Genomic DNA, 19,985 nt, shown 5'->3' with positions numbered 1-19,985 from the left:
TTAAGCAGCTTTTAAAATACTCACATTTTTATATTAATTTTGATTTTTATGTTAAACAATTGTATCTTATATGGGAGATGATGTTTTAAATTACGCAATTCATGACGCCACTTAGATTGTTTGCAATGGAGAAAAAATTAAGATATATATCGTAAGTTTAAAAATGCACTTAAGATACAACCAGAATTTCTGATTATACATAACTATTAAACTCATTTAATATATGCATTTATTTATAGAAAAAATATGATTTTGTTAGTGGTTATATCTTTATATAAATTAATTATCACAAAAAGTTATAGATAAAAATTAATACATGGGGTCAACTTTTATATGTTTTAACTTTATCGTTGAAATTAAAAATTTGATTTAAAAAATTTCTAGGTATATTACTCTTTTTTATTTATTAAATTTTTCGTTAAGTAATTTATTAAAAATAGTATTATTTGAGTAAAATTGAATTTTAACTTTTACTTTAAATTTTTATGATTAATTATAGTTAAATTATAGATAAATATAACATACGAAATATATATTTTGTTTTACATAATACTTGAATTACTTATAAAATACCAATTTGTCCAAAAAAAATACTAATTTTTATAAGATGATTTATAATACATAATATTGGTAGTATCAATTATATATTTCAATACATCGAAATTTATTCCAATATAGAATGTTTTGGTTACGTATGTTGCAATCTTCTCTATCGTACCTGCTACCTGCTACCGCTTTTTATCCCATGTTACTCTGGTTAACATTTTTTTTAATTGAAATTCGAAACAGATAATTAAACTTAAAGACAGGGCAAGAGTCAATAGTTTATATAGTGGTAAAAGCATTGTAATGATATACACAAACATCCAGATTTGCCACATCTAAAGTAAGAGCTTGGTTCAAAATAACTAGCAGCTCACCCCAAGCATAATTACAGTCTATGACAGTAAACATAAATTCCAGTGCCAAATTTCATGTACAGTAGTATATCATTTTGTGCATCCCTTTCCAAATTTCTCATGTCTCCATCAGCATTTGAAACCCCCACAAGCAATAACCCACAGAATTATAATTAAGGTAACGATTCCTCCTCCCAACATCAACTTCATTTGGAGATTCTGCAGCCACATCTTTCTTCTCAGCTGCCTGCCCTGCCTCTGAAAGCTGTCAGCCTAAATTTGAACGGAAAATACATCAGTATACTTCAGGGTCCAGACTAGTTGATTCAAACTATAATGTTTCTTTTGGATAAACAAAAGGAGAGGTACAAATGCTTGATCCGTATAATAATACACACCTGAAACTGCAAGTTTTCTGTTTTGTCTACCAGCAGTTCAATCTTCTCTCCACGATCCAAAACCTTCAAAACAGTAAGTGCAAATGTTGATTAATGGTGTGTTTGTATGAGAAATTTTACAAATTTAAAGAATTTTAAATTTTTTATATTTGAATTACTTTGATTTCAATTTCTATCATTCTTAAAATATTTTGTTTAGATATAAGTTAATTCAAATTTCTTAAATTTTAAATTATTAGGTTAGATATGATAATTTGATTCCGCCAATGATTTTAAAAATATATTTATATGTTGAGATTTTTAAATTAAATTTTATAAAAATAAATATTAGCTAATTTTTAAATATTTAATCATTTTTAAAATTAATATATAATTTTAAAAATATTTTTGAATATTTAATAATTAAAAACATGAAAAGATAAGAGATAAAATAAAATATATAAGTGAAATAAGAAGAAAAAAATATGAAAAATTTCAAATTCTTACATTTTTGGAAAAATTTGAAATTTTACTATTTCAAAAAATTTTAAAAATACTTGAATTTCAAATTCTTTATCAATTCTTAATCCAAACATGGCATTTTACCTCAAAGAATTTGAAATTCTTCAAATAAATGAATTACTCCATTTAAATTCCACATCCAAACACACTGTAAAAGTGCTTAATATTGAGCGACGAAGTGGCTTTTTCAATGAAGTTAAAATGTTAAAGCTGTCTCTTGTTCTAAATTTTTTTTACCAGTCCCTAACAGTTTAGATGAGATCAAAATATTCTCTCTCAATTCTATGTGGGTCAAAGTCTATAGCAGTAGAGCCTTTCTTAATTTTAATTCACCAAACGTACTTCTGTATGTAACCAAATGGGAGATTATTGAAATACAACCTTTGAAGGTCATGCACATCTAATATGCTAAAATATTCTCTCTCAATTCTATGTGGGTCAAAGTCTATAGCAGTAGAGCCTTTCTTAATTTTAATTCACCAAACGTACTTCTGTATGTAACCAAATGGGAGATTATTGAAATACAACCTTTGAAGGTCATGCACATCTAATATGCTACGAAATCAAACCCAAGCAATCTCAAGAAGCTACAATGGTCTAAAAGGGACATTTTCACCAAATGTTGGATCCAGAACCTCTCTTCTGTTTAAATAACAAGAGAAGGTCCTGCCACAGATAAAGGCACAGTTCTAAATATAGCTAGAGGACCTCATAACCCACCATGGCTGGTCCCTACACAGTAAAATGTGTCTCTCTCTCCCCATCATGATGGTCCTGTGGCCTTTTAGTAACTATATACATTGATTATTATTGTAAACAAGTTCATAAACAAATTTGTACATTTACTATTTAAAACATGTTAACTTTTAGCATAAATGAATTTTAATCAGTATAACATTAAAATACATGTGCGACATAACATTTATTCTTTATTGGCCTTGCCCTTTAGTCAGCACTTAAAAATGTTTATTACCATCCTGATATACTCAACTGTTTTTTCACACTGAGATTAAAAAAATTATGGTGAATAGTTTAAAAATAGGTTGTAAAAGGGTGAGGCAATGCAATATCCATAGACATTAACAAAATCTGCTAGGCTGCAAGTTGAGGTTCATGCCAACCAACAAAATTGCAATTTTGTGTTTTGTGTGAGAGAAAAAGAGATTACCAAAAAAACAGGACTAACTAAAAAGAACATAGCAATTCTGCAAAGCTCTGGCTTATTGAGGTATAAAAACCTCTAAAATAGCCAGTCGTAAACAACACAACAACATTGTTCCACTAGGTGAGAAACCAGTAACAAAGCACCAAAAAAATATCTAAAATGACCACTTAATCCTATAAAAGTTCTTGGAAAGAAAACAGTATCACAATCAATAGTTTAACAGGTTGATAACCGATTAATTTCACATTGTCAGGTGGGGTGCTTTCTGAGTGAATAATCTCTTTGCAGCTCTAGGTGAATGTCAGGTGTCTTATTTTCAAAGGTTTTGGGAAGTAGAAGGATGCAAAAATATTGTGGCAGTGGATGGTTTAAACAATTCTATGACAACAATAACAAAGTATAATATACAAGTAAAGCTCTTATATTGTTATCCCCCTCCTTTCTTGTTCTTGAGCAATAAATAAACTCCATTGGTGGTCCACAAAGAAAAATGAAAAACAACAGCCATTTCAGTGAATTATGAGAACAACAGACATTTATCTTCAATTGGATTTCTCATGAATCCATTGTGGATAATTTTTTGTTTTTAGATATTTTAAGAAAAAGCAGAGCATAGGTGATAGGTTCAACAAGTGAGTAAAAAACGTCAACCAAGTTGTCCATCCTAATATGATTTCACTGCTCAGGAAGGGGAAAGGGAGGGATATGTTAAATTGAAAAACAGAGAAAGGAAAGGGAAGAGAACCTGCCCACTACGAAACCATTTTTTTTTCTATGCTGTATTTTTTTTGTGTTGAAATTTTTCGTTGGCTGTGTCTAAAGACACTCATAAGATTTACACTGATATAACCATCTAAGCCATGTACCAGTATTATTGAGAAATGATCAATATTTCTTTATGAATATTGTGCATTTATGTGAAGTGTTTTTTATCCCCTAAATTCATGTCAATATATCTAGGTTGTATCATATCTTGAATTTTAAAGAATTTCTCACATCCCTATAACCGTGTCATATCGTACTCGTATTGTATTGAGCATATGGACTTCAAAATTCTTAAGCCCAAAATTTTGAGTCCCACTAGGAAAGGAAGCCACATTAAAATCCACTAGTTTGAAACAGCAAAGCAAAACTAATGTTATCATCCCTTATTTACAACTCTTTTCTCCTTTCTCCCCTTCCCCAAAATTAAAACCACTTCCAAGCAAAATCACACAAACAATAGAACAGCACATCCAGTGATAAATTAGTTAGCACTTGTACAATTGTACTAGAAACCATGCCTAAAAACATTTAACAGCAATTAGCAGCCAAGAGTTTGCATGTCATTAGACTTAGTATCATATACCTTCTCAATATTGTCCATCATAATACCCTTGACCTCGGTTATTTGAGCCTTCAATTTTGATAGTTTACTCATTTCTTCTGGATGATTCATGCAATACTGCATATGCTCCTTGAGCGCTGGTCTGCATAACCAGATCAAAAATTTAAAACACTAATAACAAAACTAAAGAGAAGTAAACAAAAATTTAAAGAGGATCAAGAAAAAACGAACCCAAATTCTCTATCAAGATGATATGCTATGCTAAATCGGTCCGCAAATAAATCATCGTCGTCATCATCATCAGCAAGTGGATGGGCACTGTCATTATTAATGCTAGCACCGTAGCGCTTCATAAAGTCATCCTTCACCCGTTCAAGAAACACAAAAGGAACACTCCTCCCAACTGATTCATCAGCAACAACAAGAAAAACTGCAAAGCATAGAAATTTTTTTTCAGACATTGGCATACATATAACATCCAAATCAGCACGGCAGGTAATACACTAGTACATAAAAACAAACGGGGAAGAATCAATACCAAATCCATTGTCTAGGAGGAAGTTAAAGGTGTGACCATCACAGGAATACGTGTATTTGCTGCTATTTGAAGGCAGCTTCTGCAGGCACTGAACAGCAATGGTGCTGAAATTCCCCGTATATTGCGTGTGCTCTGCTAAAACAACAGTTCCTTTGGCAACAAAGCTATATATCAAACCCCTCTGACTCATCTCCAATTCCCAACAAGCTCCACCACCAGAAGGAACAAACAATGACACCTGAATCGGACAACAACCAATCCGAGATGTAAATAGCAAAATCAATCACAAAGAAAAGCCTTAAACTGTGATAGCAAGAAGTACTGACCTAATAAAACCCTAAATGGAAAATTTAATCGAGATCGGAAACTAAACCTAATATAATTCAATTCATGCAACGATGATCACATGAAAATGATGAATTCATAATTGTTAAATGAGAAAAGGGGGACGATGGGGTTGCGTTAGTACATGCAGACTTTGAAATTGTGAAAATCTAGAGTGAAACTGAAGAACCCAGTTTGTATTCGACCCTGAATTTTACGGGGCGCAGAGGGAAAGGGGCAGAGGGAAGCATGTGATCTAATGGAGAGATTTACGAAATCTGAGAGAAAGGAGAAAGAAACTAACCTCAGTGGATCTGTTCTCTTCTAATCGCCCAACAATCACACCGCTTTTATCACTTTCGTCAACCAACGTCGTCTACCTTGCTGCTCCGCGACACAATTTTCTTCTTTTTTTTCTTTTCTTTCTTTTCTTTCTTTTTAAGATATAAGAAGTTTCTTAGAACAAAAAATAAATAATAAAGAATAACAGTCATGCTGATTTGGATGAAATTTAAAGAAGTTTTTATTTATTTATTTATTTATTATTATTATTACTATTACTGATAACAGAACCACTTCATTAATCTATCCCTTTATAACAGGTACTGGTAAAAAAAATTACAAAGCTACAATATTTGTCTAAATTCAAGAGAATATTATAAAAAAAATTAACTTATTTTCATGTGTAAAAACAGAACATTTATTAGAACATGTAAGCCTCTTAAATGAATTTTTGTACATAAAAAGATTGGTCTGTATGATGCCAAAACAAACAAAAAACAATTATGAAAAGAAAACTCATTTGGCTAAATCTTATTTTTATGAAAAGATTGCACATAGATTTATTTTTATTTTTCACTCAATAACTATAATAAAACATAAAAATAGTAATCTTTTATAAGAATTTAATTAAATGAATTAGATTTGATTTATTATTTATTTTTATTATAATGAATAAATTAAATAAATTTACTTGTAGATAAATTAAATAGATGATAAATAAATGAATTAAATATAATTATAGTTATATTGTCCATTACCTTTTTTTTTAACCGAATCCAAAGTACCCCGAGGAGAAGGCGACTGTGAAATTGATCTATCAATGACTCGTATACTTCTTTCTAAAAGGGAACTTTTTTAAACTAATAGGTGTTGACAATGATTGCATAGGATTTGCTGTATTTGTTACCTTAAAATTTTCAACAATTAAATGTTTGAGTGAAGATAGATAATTTGAATTCCAATTGAATCTTATTTTTTTAAGAATAATCAAGAAGTATAACTCCAATTGGCGATTTCAAGCTTAAGGGGAAACTGAATCTTGATTTTTATTACAAAATACAAGTGTGAAATTATTTAAGACTGAATTCTAAACTTTGTATATCTAACCTAACCTTCTATCATTAAAAAAAAAAAAAAAACTTTCAAACTAACGTGTACTATACTACTATGGAACTCTAATTTCCAACAATTAGTGGAGTAACAAGGTTTTATTTGTTCAATGTTAATAAGATTAATTCGATTTTAATAAATAACCTTGGAAAACAACACCAGTGTCCAAGTTGTTCTGACCTTCCACCCCCAGATAAAGACGTAAAAATTACCAATAATATTGCTTTTGCGCATTTGTGGAAGAAAGGAACTACTATAAGCAGAAAAGTCTTTCCACATATAATTAATAGTACTACAATTATTTTTCCATTATGACCATGATGGAAACAAGCTATTTCACAATACAGTAGTGATTACACAGCAAATCCACTTATTAAGTGATAGTACATGACAAAACTTTGAACTCCCACACTATGGCACATGTTTTCTTCATCAAAACTTGTTTCTATACCAATAAACGCCCTTCTGAGATGTTCCTTCGTCTGGCTCCACATAGAGGCACTCTCTTGCTTCTCTCCACAGCGCCTTGTAAAATGGGGGTGCCATCAAATTGGTAGTAGTCGGCCAATATGGGTTTGATTGCATTGGTTGCCTCCATTGCATGGTAATGTGGCATTGTGGAGAATAGATGGTGAGCCACATGAGTATCAGTTATGTGGTGAAACACCTTGTTCAGAATCCCATAATCTCTGTCCACAGTTGCCAAAGCACCCCTCAGCCAGTCCCATTCTGATGAGTCATAGTGAGGCAATGCAGAGTGTGTGTGTTGCAAATATGTTATGGTCACAAGAAAGCCATTCACAATGAGCAATGGCACCCCATAGACACAAACCAGCCAAGCCACCCCTTTTGTGATTGCAATATGGTAGAGAAAGTAAGTTACACAAAACAAAGCAGCATCAGAAACAAAAATCAGAAGCCTTTCACGGTGTGAATATATGGGAGCATAAGGGTGGAAGTGGCTTGCAAAACGATCATAGGGTCTGCCAGAAACATTGAAGGCCAAATACAAGGGCCATCCTAGTGTGAGTGTGATGAGAAGAGAAAGAGCTCTTCCTAGAGGGTTGTTCAAGTACTTGCTGTACCATGCAACTTTGGATTTGTCTTTTGGAACAAACACTTCATCACGGTCTAGGGAACCTGTGTTGGAGTGGTGGCGCCGGTGGCTTATTTTCCATGAGAAATAAGGGACTAGAAGTGCTGAGTGAAGGGTCAAACCAACAAGGTCATCAACCCATTGGTGCTTGCTGAAGGCATGGTGGCCACACTCATGAGCAATCACCCACACACCAGTGAGAATGCAACCTTGGAGGGACCAATATATGGGCCATGCGATGAGGGAAAAAGGGTGGGGGAGGAGGTTGAAGTAGGTGGTGGCAATGTAGAGAATGAAGGCCAATGAAAGGTCATAAACAACATAGGAGAATGAGTACAAGAGAGAACGCTCAAAGCAGTGTGGTGGAATTGCTTTCTTGAGTTGGCCAACAGTGAATGGTGGCTTCGTGTTTGGAACCCTTGAGAGAGGCTTCTGCTGAACTTCAACCTTTGTCACTCGGCCTCTAGATCCCATTGTTTCCTTTGCTCGACCCTGTGTGGAAGTATAATTGAGTTGTTCAGTTGCTGAATGCCTAATATTCAACATAACCAACCACAGTTCTTCAATTTTAAACTAGGAAGTGAAAATTCTTAGATAATGACAACAACAAAATGAATGGTGGTTGTGAAAGCTTAGTACGAGTTAAATCGTGACCATTAAACAAAGGTAACCAGCGCAAAAATGTTGTGATCGTCCTCTACTGTGGCATTACAGCCAACTGTTTATCAATGGATAGAAGTGGTGAGATATTGTAGGCCTACCAGGAAATCTAGGATTAACGAAAAAGAGAAAGACAAGAAAGGATGAATAAATGCACGATTCAATTCCAGAGTTTTCCTTTGTAAGTAATGACCCCACATGAAATATCCTAGGGTGCAGACACAATTTAATAGATTTTAATTTACCATGACTAGTGAATTTATTATCACTTTTCCCTCTTCACTTGACAAGAGTTTGTCTTGTAATTTTTTATGCAGTTTTATATTCTCGAAGTTTAAAAGGTAAGAGCCCAGAGGCCTATCAATGTGATAAATTATTGTATGATTTAGAAACAACATTGTTCATGATCTAGTCAATTTCACATGATTAACTCTCACTTTATAACCAAAGTAATATATATATATATATACGAATTAATTCTCACTTTAGATTTTTTTTAGATGAGTTACACCTAAATTTATATTTCTAAAATAATATTAGATTAACAATTGATATTAAACTTATCGAGTTGTTATTGGATTATTCACAAAATTTTATTACTGAAAATTTTATGTTTGAAATATATAACTCCCATCAAAAGATGTATCGAAAATCTTTCATCAATTAGTGATATAATTAAAATAAATATATAAATAAAGATAATTCTTATATTATAACTTATTAGGTGATTTGTGGAATTGAACCAGGACATAACTCACCATTTAACAGCATATCATATAATAATTTCTCGTATTAATGCAGTTACGGAAACAAACAAGAACAACGGTGCAGCAAGGCATTACCACAGCATCACATTGCAGTTTGGAAACTTTCACAGACTCACATGCACGGGTCATTAATTTCAGTCGGTAGCTGTAAGACCATGGTTTTGAGGTCCCATGGTTTTAGTATACGTGTGAGGCTTATATGCAGAGAAACTACTATATGTCTGTGTCTGTGTGAGGCTAACATGCAAAACCAACACAGTGACTAAAAACACAAAACATAGAGGGCCCAGCTAATTATGACACATCACATGCAAGTAATTCCTCTTAGTTTGTCCTCCAATTAAAATGAATTCTAGCAGAGAAACTGAGTTAATATAAGTTACATGGATTAGCTAAAGATCAAACCATTCGGCCCTACTATTGTTTTATCAATTTCAAAGCAATGAAGAATAAGTAAAAGAAAAAAAAATGAACAATGCAAAAAGTTGATATACAGTAGTAGTACCGTAGATTGCAGCAGTTACAAACAGCTATGGACTATGGTTCTTCGTATTGATTTCTCACTGATCTTTTAATCATGAAAGACTAAAATACAAGTCCTAAGAAGGCCAAAGATAAAGAGAACAAGAGAAAGGGGCAAAAGAGGTGGAGTAAATATATGTATTGATATAAAGATGTTTTTGCCTTTTTCTACTCTTCCATAACTAGTGAGTGAAGGCAGAAAAAACAAATATTAACAACATTGCCTACAGACTAATCTCTGTTTTAATTAAAGTGATATTCCTAATACTACAAGACAATCTACTATCTACTAGTCATAATAAGAAAAATGATGAAAAAAATAGAATAAATAAGTAAAATGACTTTGTTCCCAAGAAAGGAATCGAATAAAAGAGGAATCTTGAGATATTCTAAAGAATAATTGAAGAGAACAAAAAAAGAAACAAGAGGACGGCTATATACCAAATTGGCTGAGTATGAGACCAGCATACAACAGGGGAATTTCAGAAAACGTGTGGTGTCATTTCTATTTGATCATGGACGCGTAATTCTATCTCTTGTATATGGTGGTGTAGTGTGAAAATTCAAATGCAACATGTAAAAAGGATACTAATGAAGAATTTTATTTTAAATTTCTGTTTCCGAGAATAGAATATTTATCTATCTTTATAATTTAGTATCTTATTTCATAGTTTGTTATGACAGTTAGCATGGACTATTATTTTCAGCCAACACAATTGTATGAGTAAAGCTCACAACTAAGTTATTTATAACAATGTGTAATAATAAAAGATATACAAAAATTATTCTTTTAGATATGATAAATTAAAATAAAAATAAAAAATAAAAAACAGTTTTGTTCAATTGTAGAGAAGAATGCATGTGCATTTAGGGGGTTAAAAAAGCAGGTTTATATCGATAAATTGTTTTAAAAATACAATGTGTTACCTTTACCCTGAGGCCTGAAGTCACAGCAGATTTCTGAAAATGAAAATTTAAAATTTCAACACACATAATCATGCAAAGAATCCATGAAGCAACAACAATCTAAGCTGGGCTGGGCCGGGCCGCTACCGTCATTTGCCATTCGGCTAATGATGTATACAGTTTCAATTTTTTTTTTAATAAATACACTTCCTTTTTGAAAATTTTTTTTCTAATAATAACTTTAATTTTTTTTATTCTTTAATTTTTTAATTTTATATCTCTTAATTTAACATTTTTTTTCACACACCTTATTTCTTCTCCTTTTCAATTTTTATATATATTATTTGCCTTCTTCTCATTCTTAGTTTTAATTCTTCTCATATTTTTTTACGTACTCAAATTATAAAATTGGTGTATGACGTTGTTGTTGGTACATGCAACTTCTTCAATAATATTAAAGGTATTGAGATAAATGTTCATTTTTTTAACACTTTCTACTCCTTTCATACTTCTGGAAACCACATTAAATTTAGTATTTTAGGAAATAATTTTTGGAACATTAATTTTAGTATTTCAAAAAGTATTTTTTAGAACATTAAATTTATTATTTTAGAAAGAACTTTTTAGAATTATTTGTGTTACATAATCTTGAAGAAAAATTATTTTCAAAATAGTATATTTAGTGTTTGAAAAGTACTTCTCGAAAGTATGTAAAATACATAATTCTAAAAAATACTTTTTCAAATACTAAATTAACTATTTTTAAAAAAATTCTCCTAAAATTAATATTTTGATAAAGTATTTTCTATAACATTAATATTGAGCTTTTTGGAGTATTGAAAGGGAAAAAAGTGTTTACCTTTGGCTCGTTTTTTGAAATATTGTCAAGAAAGGTACATGTTCCTACAATATCGACAAACATTAATTCTATGTCTTTAAGTTCATGTAAAAATTGAAAGGAGGTGGAGAGAAGACAAATGATACATGTGAAAATAGAAAGAAAGAAGACAAATGCGTGAAAGAAAAAAGAGAGAAAGTTTTAAATTAAATATTGGAAGTGTAAAATAAAAAAAATAAAAAAACAGAGAATAAAATAAATCTAGGAATATTTTAAGATTTTTTTTATAAAAAAAAAAAAAGACTCCTAATGTCCATTAAAAATTGGTGATTTGCCAAACCACTCCAAATCAAAGTCAAAAAAGTATACACCATACCGTGAGCTATTGGTCTGGTGAAGTCTTTGCATAATTTGTATAAAATTTTAAGTTAAAATAATAATAATAATAATAATAATAATAATATTATTATTATTATTATTATTATATATTAAAAAATACAAATTAGTTAGTGTTTTATATTTTTTTTTGGGTACAGAGCTTTATTTATACAAAGTATTTTAATTTATGTAATGTATAAAATAAATTTTCTTTTATATAATTATAAATTAAAACAAATAAATATCTTTAAACATATAAATAGTTTATTATAATTTAAATCATGTCATGAAATTTGTTATAAAACTAGAAATTATAATTTAAAATAAAGAGAATAGAGAGAAAATAAAAACAAGACAATAAAGAATTCTGTGTATTATTTTTAAAAATTAAATAACCTATTTATTTATACAATAAATGTGAAGAATCACCTATTAAATATTTACAACAATTAACAAATACCTAATTTTTGAATTAAATGAACATACCAAAATTCACATGTTAATGTTAAACTTAAAAAAGTACCAACATTAATTGAATTTTTAATAAATTGTAGAAATTTTAAATTTTTATCCTAAGTAAGAAATAAAATTAAGTTGTAATCTCTTGCATACATTATTTTAAAAATTAAATTGGACCGGTCGGTTGTACTAAGAATCGATGGTTCAGCCAGTCTAAGTCTTGAATTAATTTGATTTGAGTTATACAATTTAATTAATAACTCACTGATTCAATTTTTGACATACTAATCTTATATTCTAATAAATTTAATGAGGGGTCTAATTTTTAAAATTATGGTAGCATATATATGTGTTTTTGTTTTGAAGTGGTTTGTGTCCGGTTGGAGCGGGTGGAGTTTGACACAGTGAGGGTCCGAAGTTAGTGAATATAATACAATATATAAAACGCGTAAGTTCTAGGGTCTTTGACTCTTTCTTTTTTATACCAACAAGCACCACCGCCTCCAGTGTGTGATATCGTCATCGTGAAATGGCTATGAGATCGGTTGTGAATCGTGGATCTGTGTCTCGTTTCATGGACTCAACAAATCGAGGGGCTTTCACTCGCTTCTTCAGCGACAAGGGTCGCGTTCTGAGCGAGGAGGAACAGGCCAAAGAGAACGTCTACATCCAGGTACCTTCTCCTATTCACCGTTAATGCTATTGCTTGTGTTCATCTCATTCTTAATATTCAACTTTCTTTGTCTGCAGAAATGGGAGAGGGAGAGGTTGGAGAAGCAGAAGCAACAGTCTGAGAAGACCAAGGCCGACAAGGACAAAGATCCTGCTCATAAGGTACACAACTTTCTAACTTTCACTTCGGGGATTTTCTTTTTTCCTGACCCAACCTTCTTCTTACTGTTGTTATTGTTTATTTGTTTTGGCTACCTATGCTATGGCTCATGCAATAACCATTTTTTTTAATGACAATGTTATTCATACCAATATTTAGATAATGACTAATTTCCCTCAGAAAAAAAAACTAATTTCCGTTGATAGGAAATGTTGTTTTCTCAATTACATTTTTGCATCTTAGCATTTAAACCGGAGACTTTGCTTAAGGGATAGAGACTAAGTTTAGTACTGCTCATACCGACCACTTGTTACAATGCAATAAGGGATTCACATAGTTAGAAAAATTCTTTACTGCACAATTAGCCTCATGATATTTGTCTCTTGTTTTTGCTATTTGACAGTGAAATGGCGTTATTCCTTCTAGAGCAGCTGAAATGCTGATTTCTTATACGGTTCTGTTCTTGAACATTTTGTTTGCCTTTACACGCATTTTTTTGGATGTCATTCGATTTGCTGTGAGTCAAGGGGATCATTTGCCAATGAGTGCTAGCATGTGGATTGTGGATAGCAGAGGATCTTTCTTGGTTAACTGTTACTATGATTTGCACTTACTTAATAACAACTAGCCTTGGGGTATTGTAATTGGATATTCCTTCAAGTTGATCCCTTGGCCATAGGTTATACAAATTCCTATAATCTGTCTTTGAAATGGGATGGCTTCGTTTATTTATTACATTTTTTCTATCAATTTGGTGCCATTGAATTTTTCTTGCGGATCTCATGGTAGAGTGTGTTTGGGAAAACTGTGAAAATTAAGTTATTTCAATAATCAATGATTATTATAATAGAGTATAATCAAAATGAAATTTTGTTTGTATAAGTTTGCTAATAAGCGATTTTAAGATATTTAATTTTGTTTGAGTATAACAAAAAAAATAGGTAGTAAATTAGCTTAAAAAGAAAAATTTGTTAAGAAATAATCATATGCTTCAAATTTACATTTACAGTTTCATAAAAACAGTTTATTTTTCAGGGAAAAAAAAAGTTGTTTATAAATTTCAGTTAGTTTCTCTAACAACCAGTTAATTTCAGTTGGTATAATCGGAATGGATTTTCGTTTAGGTAAATTTGTTGAAAAGTGATTTTTAAGTGTTTAACTACGATCGGATACAATAAAAAAAAATAACTTTTATGTAGTAAATCAATTGTAGGGGAAAAAATGTTGAAAAATAATCATAAGTTTCAAATTTTCAGATTTCAGAATGAAAAAAACTGTTTACAAATTAAAACTGTGATCCCAAATAACTAGTTTTTTTTTTTTTTTTTTTTTTGTACCAGTTTTTTTCATTGAAAACAGCCGAAATGATGGGAAAAAATATTTCCAAAACATGCTATTACTCCCATTTTCCTTTCACTCAATTTAACACTTCTGTTTTTGTCTGTAGAAACCTGAAGGTACTCAAAAAGACTGAGCTTATCCTTCGCATCACCAAGCTGCAAGGTCACTTCGTGGGAAATAATCATGGTGAATAATAAAACACATTGACCCTCAGTGAACTTTGGTCTTTGTATAGGTGTTCTTTCTTGTTTATTGTAGTTTCTTCAATGGTGACTGATGAAACCATGTCGTTACTTCCACCGAACTTGGTACTTCTGTTATGATGTAATCCTTTCCAGTAATTTTTCACTTTTATGAGCTGTCAGTGTCAAAACTAATATGTTTTGATTAAGGAAAAATGGGAAAGTTAATATAAGTTTATGTAAATTATAAATGCTTAAAAGGCACTGAATGCATGTAACTATCTAACTTGGTTGTAGTATTGGGATTAGTATCTGGTTCAATCTAGTGTCATGCCAGGTATGAACTTCCATGAGGGTTTTTATTTTTTATTTTTTATTGTGACAACAAGATTTGATCCAAAATCTTGTGTATACTACCTAAACCTCTGCCACTGTATAGTTGAAGAAATTGTAGTGGCAGATAGGCCTTCTTTTCCATGTTTAATGATTTCAGTTAGGACATTTAATCAAATTATTGTAGACAAAGAAAGCAATGTTATTAGAAAACAGGCCTCTTCATTTAGTCTAATTTGTTTCTTGTGTATAAATTTTAGATCATAATTTAGTAAAGAACCGGACAATTGTTGCTAGTGTCTTGGAAGGGGCTAAGATAATTTGGGCTGGATATTCTCATGGTGATGCGAGGATTGTAAGAATGATACGTGCAAACACTTTACCACTTAACACAAGTTTCAATTTTAATAGAGTTTTAGTATTGAAAAGGAAATAATATATTTAGATGAGGTGTTTGCATGGTGTATTTATAAGAGAATGGAGGTGGCTTGTATGGTAGGATGATGAGATAATTTATAAAATGATCATAAAGAATTCAAAAGAAATGTCCTAAAGTCATCTCCATTCTTTTATTTTATAAATATGTCATGCAAATAGATTCTTTAGATATATTTTTTTCATTTTCAATATGTAAACTTTATCAAAATTAAATGTTTCAAGTGTTAAAATCGTTGTAAGAGATCATCATGCTAAACAGTCATTCCATCACCATGAGAAATTGAGAATATCAGCCCAAATTGTCTTGGCCACCTAACACTGTAGCACTGACTGTCTGGTTCTTTACAAGACAGATTCATAACGTCATTGCATTTCTTTTATTTGGACATTTTATTTTTTTTCCTTATAAAAGACTAAAATGATCGAAATTAAAATTAAATTTTGGCCTAGACCTATACTAAGTTTAATAAGAATCTAACATTTTATAACAGCTCATAAAATGGATGTTGGATTATTCAGTTACATGTAGATGCACCTTGCTTAATTTGTGCCAAGTGTACATGTCGGATCTTAAATTTTACATATTTTTTGCACTAAATTATGTGTTACATTTTACGAAATTACTTCTTGATATAAATATGGACAATTTATCTGTATTTAAATTGTGCAAAAGTAGACAAAAATGTCTCATTATTTTATCACACAAGCCACTTTCACTTTTTTTTATTATAAATATGTCGTTTAATCGTCTTCTCTGAATATACTATTTCTTTTATAATACTAAAACTCTATAAAAAAAAATTGAAATCCTTGACGATCGTTCCATCACTATAAGAATAATCAGCCTAAGTTCTAACACATTATAGCACTGACTTCCAATACATCAACTTATTAATTAAATAAGATGATTCATTTTGGCAAATTTTGTTTTAAATTTTTTTATATCAAACTAATAGAAAAACTAATTTTAACATTTGATAAAATTGAAAGATTAATATCACTTAATTAAAAATGTGATGGGAAAACAGCATTTAAGCAATAGTATTTTCAAATTGGGCTGAAAGTGATGATTTGTATAGGGATTTATTAGCCCAACGTCACCAACACTTAAGAATGATGATATTACAACATCACGGGTTCTCAAATGGACGCTGATGCAATTAAAGTGTGAGGGAAATCACGGGTTCTCAGATGCACGCTGATGCAATCTTTGGTTTAGGTTTAAAGCCATCAAGATTTTTGTTATGCCATTTTCCTCCTATGTAACGTTGGTGCATCAAAAAGTAACTTAGGAGATACAGGATATGCGGGAGCTTTTTAGGAAGTAATAATTTGTGTATCAGTCCACATTATATGCATTAGATTTTTAATCTACGAAATTTTAAAAACTTTGGAAAATGTCATTTACATTGGTTCCTTTTGGTGTAAAACAACAATGAAGAATAAAGTGAAAATGATTAATATGATTTCTTCTTTTGTATAACAGCAATAAGTCTTAACAAATTAAGGACCATAATGACTGATGTATAGTACAGCCTTAAGGGCTAATTTAAGAATTTATCTAATTTTATCCGGGCTATAATGGAGTTCGGATATTAAAGGTTTTATATTTTTATATCTCATATTGGGTTTTGCTACGTTGTTTTCGAGATTTTATTTTTCTTGTGTTGTAATTTCTAGTTTTTAATTTGTAATAAACCCGAAAAATGATGCTTACACTAGACGGAAATTGGTTTTCAATCCTTAATTCAGCACCACCTTTTTATTATTTTAAGATTTTCTTAAATTGCGCTATTAATGTGCAATTGATTTCGTGAAGTTTTGTCTTCAGCGAAGAAGAAAAAGGAGGGGACTAAACTGAGATAGTGGGCGCAGGTTCAGTGAACAATGTGCGCCTCTGAAACGCGGTGCATTATTCTACATAAAAAGTTCTGCAACGCTTTTCACTACCTTTAATAAGATCACAGGCTTTGATTACTGATTGAATGCATAGAACTAAGCTTCAATACTTTGAAATGCTAAAATTGAATTGGACACAGAAAGAATTTCCATTTCTGTTCTGATGAAATCATTCCTATTTGTTTTCACTACCCTTTACTCCTAGCTGATTCATTTATGTCACAAAGGTATTCAAACGAAACCTACACTAATAAATTTAAAATAATTAGCCATACTCCTAATCACCCTTTGTCACCTAGCAAAACCATAAACTTTACAAAGAGAGAGAGCTAAAGCAAAGCACTCTGTACAAAACATATCTTCACATTTGAAAGCCATAGTTGGAGTACCCAAATTGTCCCATTTGATCATGCAAGTTGCTTGGTGGGTATTGCTGCATGTCTTGTGGCTGCTGCACGGAAGCAGTACCAGGAGGAGGAACCCAATTCTGATCAATGGGCACAGGCACGGAGTTACTATCCACAGTGGTTATGTCATGAATGCTTGACCTCTTCCTCTCTTTCTTCACCGAGTTCTGGCGAAGAAAGTACTTCTGAGCATGACTCGCCACTTGAGTTGGTGTCCTTGTCACAACAACATTTCTTGAAATGCTTCTCCAATCTCCCTTCCCAAATTTACTCAGTCCAATCAGAAACAGCCTGTCGTAGAATCATAGAAACAAGAAAAATATTAGCATTGCATTGCCCTTCACCTTCATGCCACTCCCAACAAGGACTCACAATTCAATTCAACAACTACAGATAGAGGAATATAGATTTTGTGTCTGTTTAACTAAGAAACCATTAATTGAAGGTGACAAAGTTGACAGCCAAAAAAAATATTGGAATGCAGATAAATGACATTTTCCATTTTCTTATTCCCTGGAAACAAAAATTATTTCAGTCGTTAGCCAACAAGAAACAAAAAAAAAAATGCACTATTATGTGCAAAGATGATAAAGCTCTCTCACAATCATTCAAACATTAAAATAAAAATAAAAATGGAAGACTTAGTGAGAGAATTATTAAATTAAAGGGAACAAAATTAAGGTTTTTTTTTGGTAAATAGGCACAGCTAAGAGCAGCTGAAAATTAAAATCTTTGGAATTAACAGGAGCTTTAGAAGAAAAATTACACAAAGAACTCAAATTATAGAAGCAAATGGTGATCAAGCAAAAAAAAAAGGGAAAAAATGAAATAAAACAGCAACTGAAAAAATTTGCAGGTCAAAACAAGATGAAACAGAAACCCAAAATTGGTTTGAAAAAAATTTCCCTCTTTTTTGAAAATGATCACACGAAAACCCCAAAGAAAAAAAAAAAAAAAAGAGAGACGGAATTAAAGCAAAACCTGTGTTCCTCTTCAGTCCAAGGCGTGCCCTTTTTCCTTTCGTTGTCGCCTTGCTTAGGCTTGGAGCCGAATGAGATCTGATTAGCAGAGTCCCAGGAGGAGGTTCCGGCAGCGGCGGTGGGCGCGCGCGGCGGCGAGTCATCGACGTAACTGGGGACCTCGACTCGGCCCGAGTCAATCTCGAAGACGTCGTGAACGAGGGCGTCGTAGTGGTCCCTGACCTCGGCCGCGGACTTGCCGGGGACCTGGTCGGCGATCTTCTGCCACCTGTCGGGCATGTCCTCCGGCACGGCGAGCAGCGCCCGCTCGAAGAGCTTGTCGTGGAAGCGAGTCCACTGAGTGGGGTGAGTTGGCCACCGCGTTGCGCTGGTCTCCGGAAACATGATCGATGTTGTGTTGTTTGCTGTGTTTCGTGTTCCAATGGTTTGTTTTGGCTGACTCGCTTTCTAGGAGATTTCGCTTCTGCGTTTGTTTGGTGGCAGCTTATACGCACATTCATTTATAGGAGACGCGGAATTAATTAATTCATTTTTTCATTACTCCGCAAACACCCATTTTAGTTTTAGGAAAATCTGTTGTGGTGGGTCCACCTCATCACCTCTTCAATACCAACACGTTTTTCCTTTTATTAGTCTTTTTTCCCCTCTCTTTCCTTCACTCCAAACTGCAAACTCCCCTTTTCACCTCTTCACCTCTTCATTCAAACTAATCATTTTACACCTTCTATCATTTCATTCAACTTTTGCATTCTATTTTTTAACCCCACCAACGTCTCATTCTTTTTTAGTTTAACTAGTAGTTTTATCATAGGATTCTCTTCGATAAAAAAATATATAAAAAAATACATGTAATCTATTTTTCTTTAATTTCAATAAGTTGTTGAAATAATTTCTATTTTGTTTTAATAATTTTTATAATTAAATTTTATTTTTGGACTTATATTAGGTCTAGTGTGAACTTCCCAATTTAACTTATAAAACTCACGTCAAATTGTTTTATTTAATATGCACTTTACACGTCTTGTATTAGGTGTCGATTTGCATGTCAAAAAGTCAAATTTCACATACTTTTTCACAATTAAATCTACGCTACAAGTTACGAGATCCTTTCATGTTATAAATATATGTTTCTCCATACTTAAATTGTGCAAAAATAACTAATGGATCAACCGACAAAATGTTCAATTATCCTAAATCGCAAGTCATCTTTGCTTTTTGATAAATATATCATATAAAGTCTAATTTTACATTATTTTAGAGTAAAATATACGTTACAAGTTACAGGAATTCTTCATGACATAAATATAAACAACTTTTAGATACTTGAATTTCGCAAAAGTAACTAATGGATTGACCAAGAAAATGTTTGATCATCCTAAAACACAAGTCACCTTCTACAAATT

At 31.8% G+C, this 19,985-nt stretch overlaps 4 protein-coding genes across 5 annotated transcripts; 1 reads left to right on the top strand and 3 right to left on the bottom strand.

The window, feature by feature from the left end:
• Nucleotides 1-793: 793 nt before the first annotated feature.
• On the bottom strand, nt 794-5,611 carry VAMP727 (vesicle-associated membrane protein 727). Its single transcript, XM_029270754.2, has 6 exons — nt 5,457-5,611; nt 4,829-5,066; nt 4,522-4,720; nt 4,312-4,432; nt 1,298-1,360; nt 794-1,172 (listed from the first exon to the last, which is right to left on the bottom strand). Exons 2-6 carry the CDS (start codon nt 5,016-5,018, stop codon nt 1,029-1,031), a joined length of 717 nt encoding a protein of 238 aa, XP_029126587.1. The 5' UTR covers nt 5,019-5,066; nt 5,457-5,611; the 3' UTR covers nt 794-1,028.
• Nucleotides 5,612-6,800: 1,189 nt separating this feature from the next.
• On the bottom strand, nt 6,801-9,502 carry LOC109796052 (omega-6 fatty acid desaturase, endoplasmic reticulum isozyme 1). The gene is given in 3 exon segments (XM_083060306.1): nt 6,801-7,081; nt 7,083-8,132; nt 9,143-9,502. Coding segments are annotated over 3 exon segments (1,209 nt in total). The 5' UTR covers nt 9,197-9,502; the 3' UTR covers nt 6,801-6,976.
• Nucleotides 9,503-12,609: 3,107 nt separating this feature from the next.
• On the top strand, nt 12,610-14,758 carry LOC109796839 (F1F0-ATPase inhibitor protein). Of its 2 annotated transcripts, none has more exons than XM_029270753.2 (3): nt 12,610-12,843; nt 12,921-13,004; nt 13,406-13,752. In XM_029270753.2, the coding sequence occupies exons 1-3, from the start codon at nt 12,700-12,702 to the stop codon at nt 13,406-13,408; spliced, it is 231 nt and encodes a 76-aa protein (XP_029126586.1). In that variant the 5' UTR covers nt 12,610-12,699; the 3' UTR covers nt 13,409-13,752. The 2 variants fall into 2 exon arrangements, with proteins under 2 accessions (XP_029126586.1, XP_020212246.1); XM_020356657.3 differs by lacking the exon at nt 13,406-13,752 and adding an exon at nt 14,450-14,758 and having other exon boundaries at nt 12,627-12,843.
• A 2,567-nt stretch (nt 14,759-17,325) lies between these two features.
• On the bottom strand, nt 17,326-19,073 carry LOC109796715 (Duplicated homeodomain-like superfamily protein). The gene is made up of 2 exons (XM_020356474.3): nt 18,584-19,073; nt 17,326-17,893 (listed from the first exon to the last, which is right to left on the bottom strand). Exons 1-2 carry the CDS (start codon nt 18,964-18,966, stop codon nt 17,557-17,559), a joined length of 720 nt encoding a protein of 239 aa, XP_020212063.1. The 5' UTR covers nt 18,967-19,073; the 3' UTR covers nt 17,326-17,556.
• Nucleotides 19,074-19,985: the final 912 nt, after the last annotated feature.

The sequence above is a fragment of the Cajanus cajan genome, chromosome 7, assembly GCF_000230855.2.
Source record: "Cajanus cajan strain Asha chromosome 7, NIPB_CcT2T_4, whole genome shotgun sequence".
Taxonomy (NCBI): Eukaryota; Viridiplantae; Streptophyta; class Magnoliopsida; order Fabales; family Fabaceae; genus Cajanus; species Cajanus cajan.
This window is presented reverse-complemented; position numbering and strand designations above follow the sequence as displayed.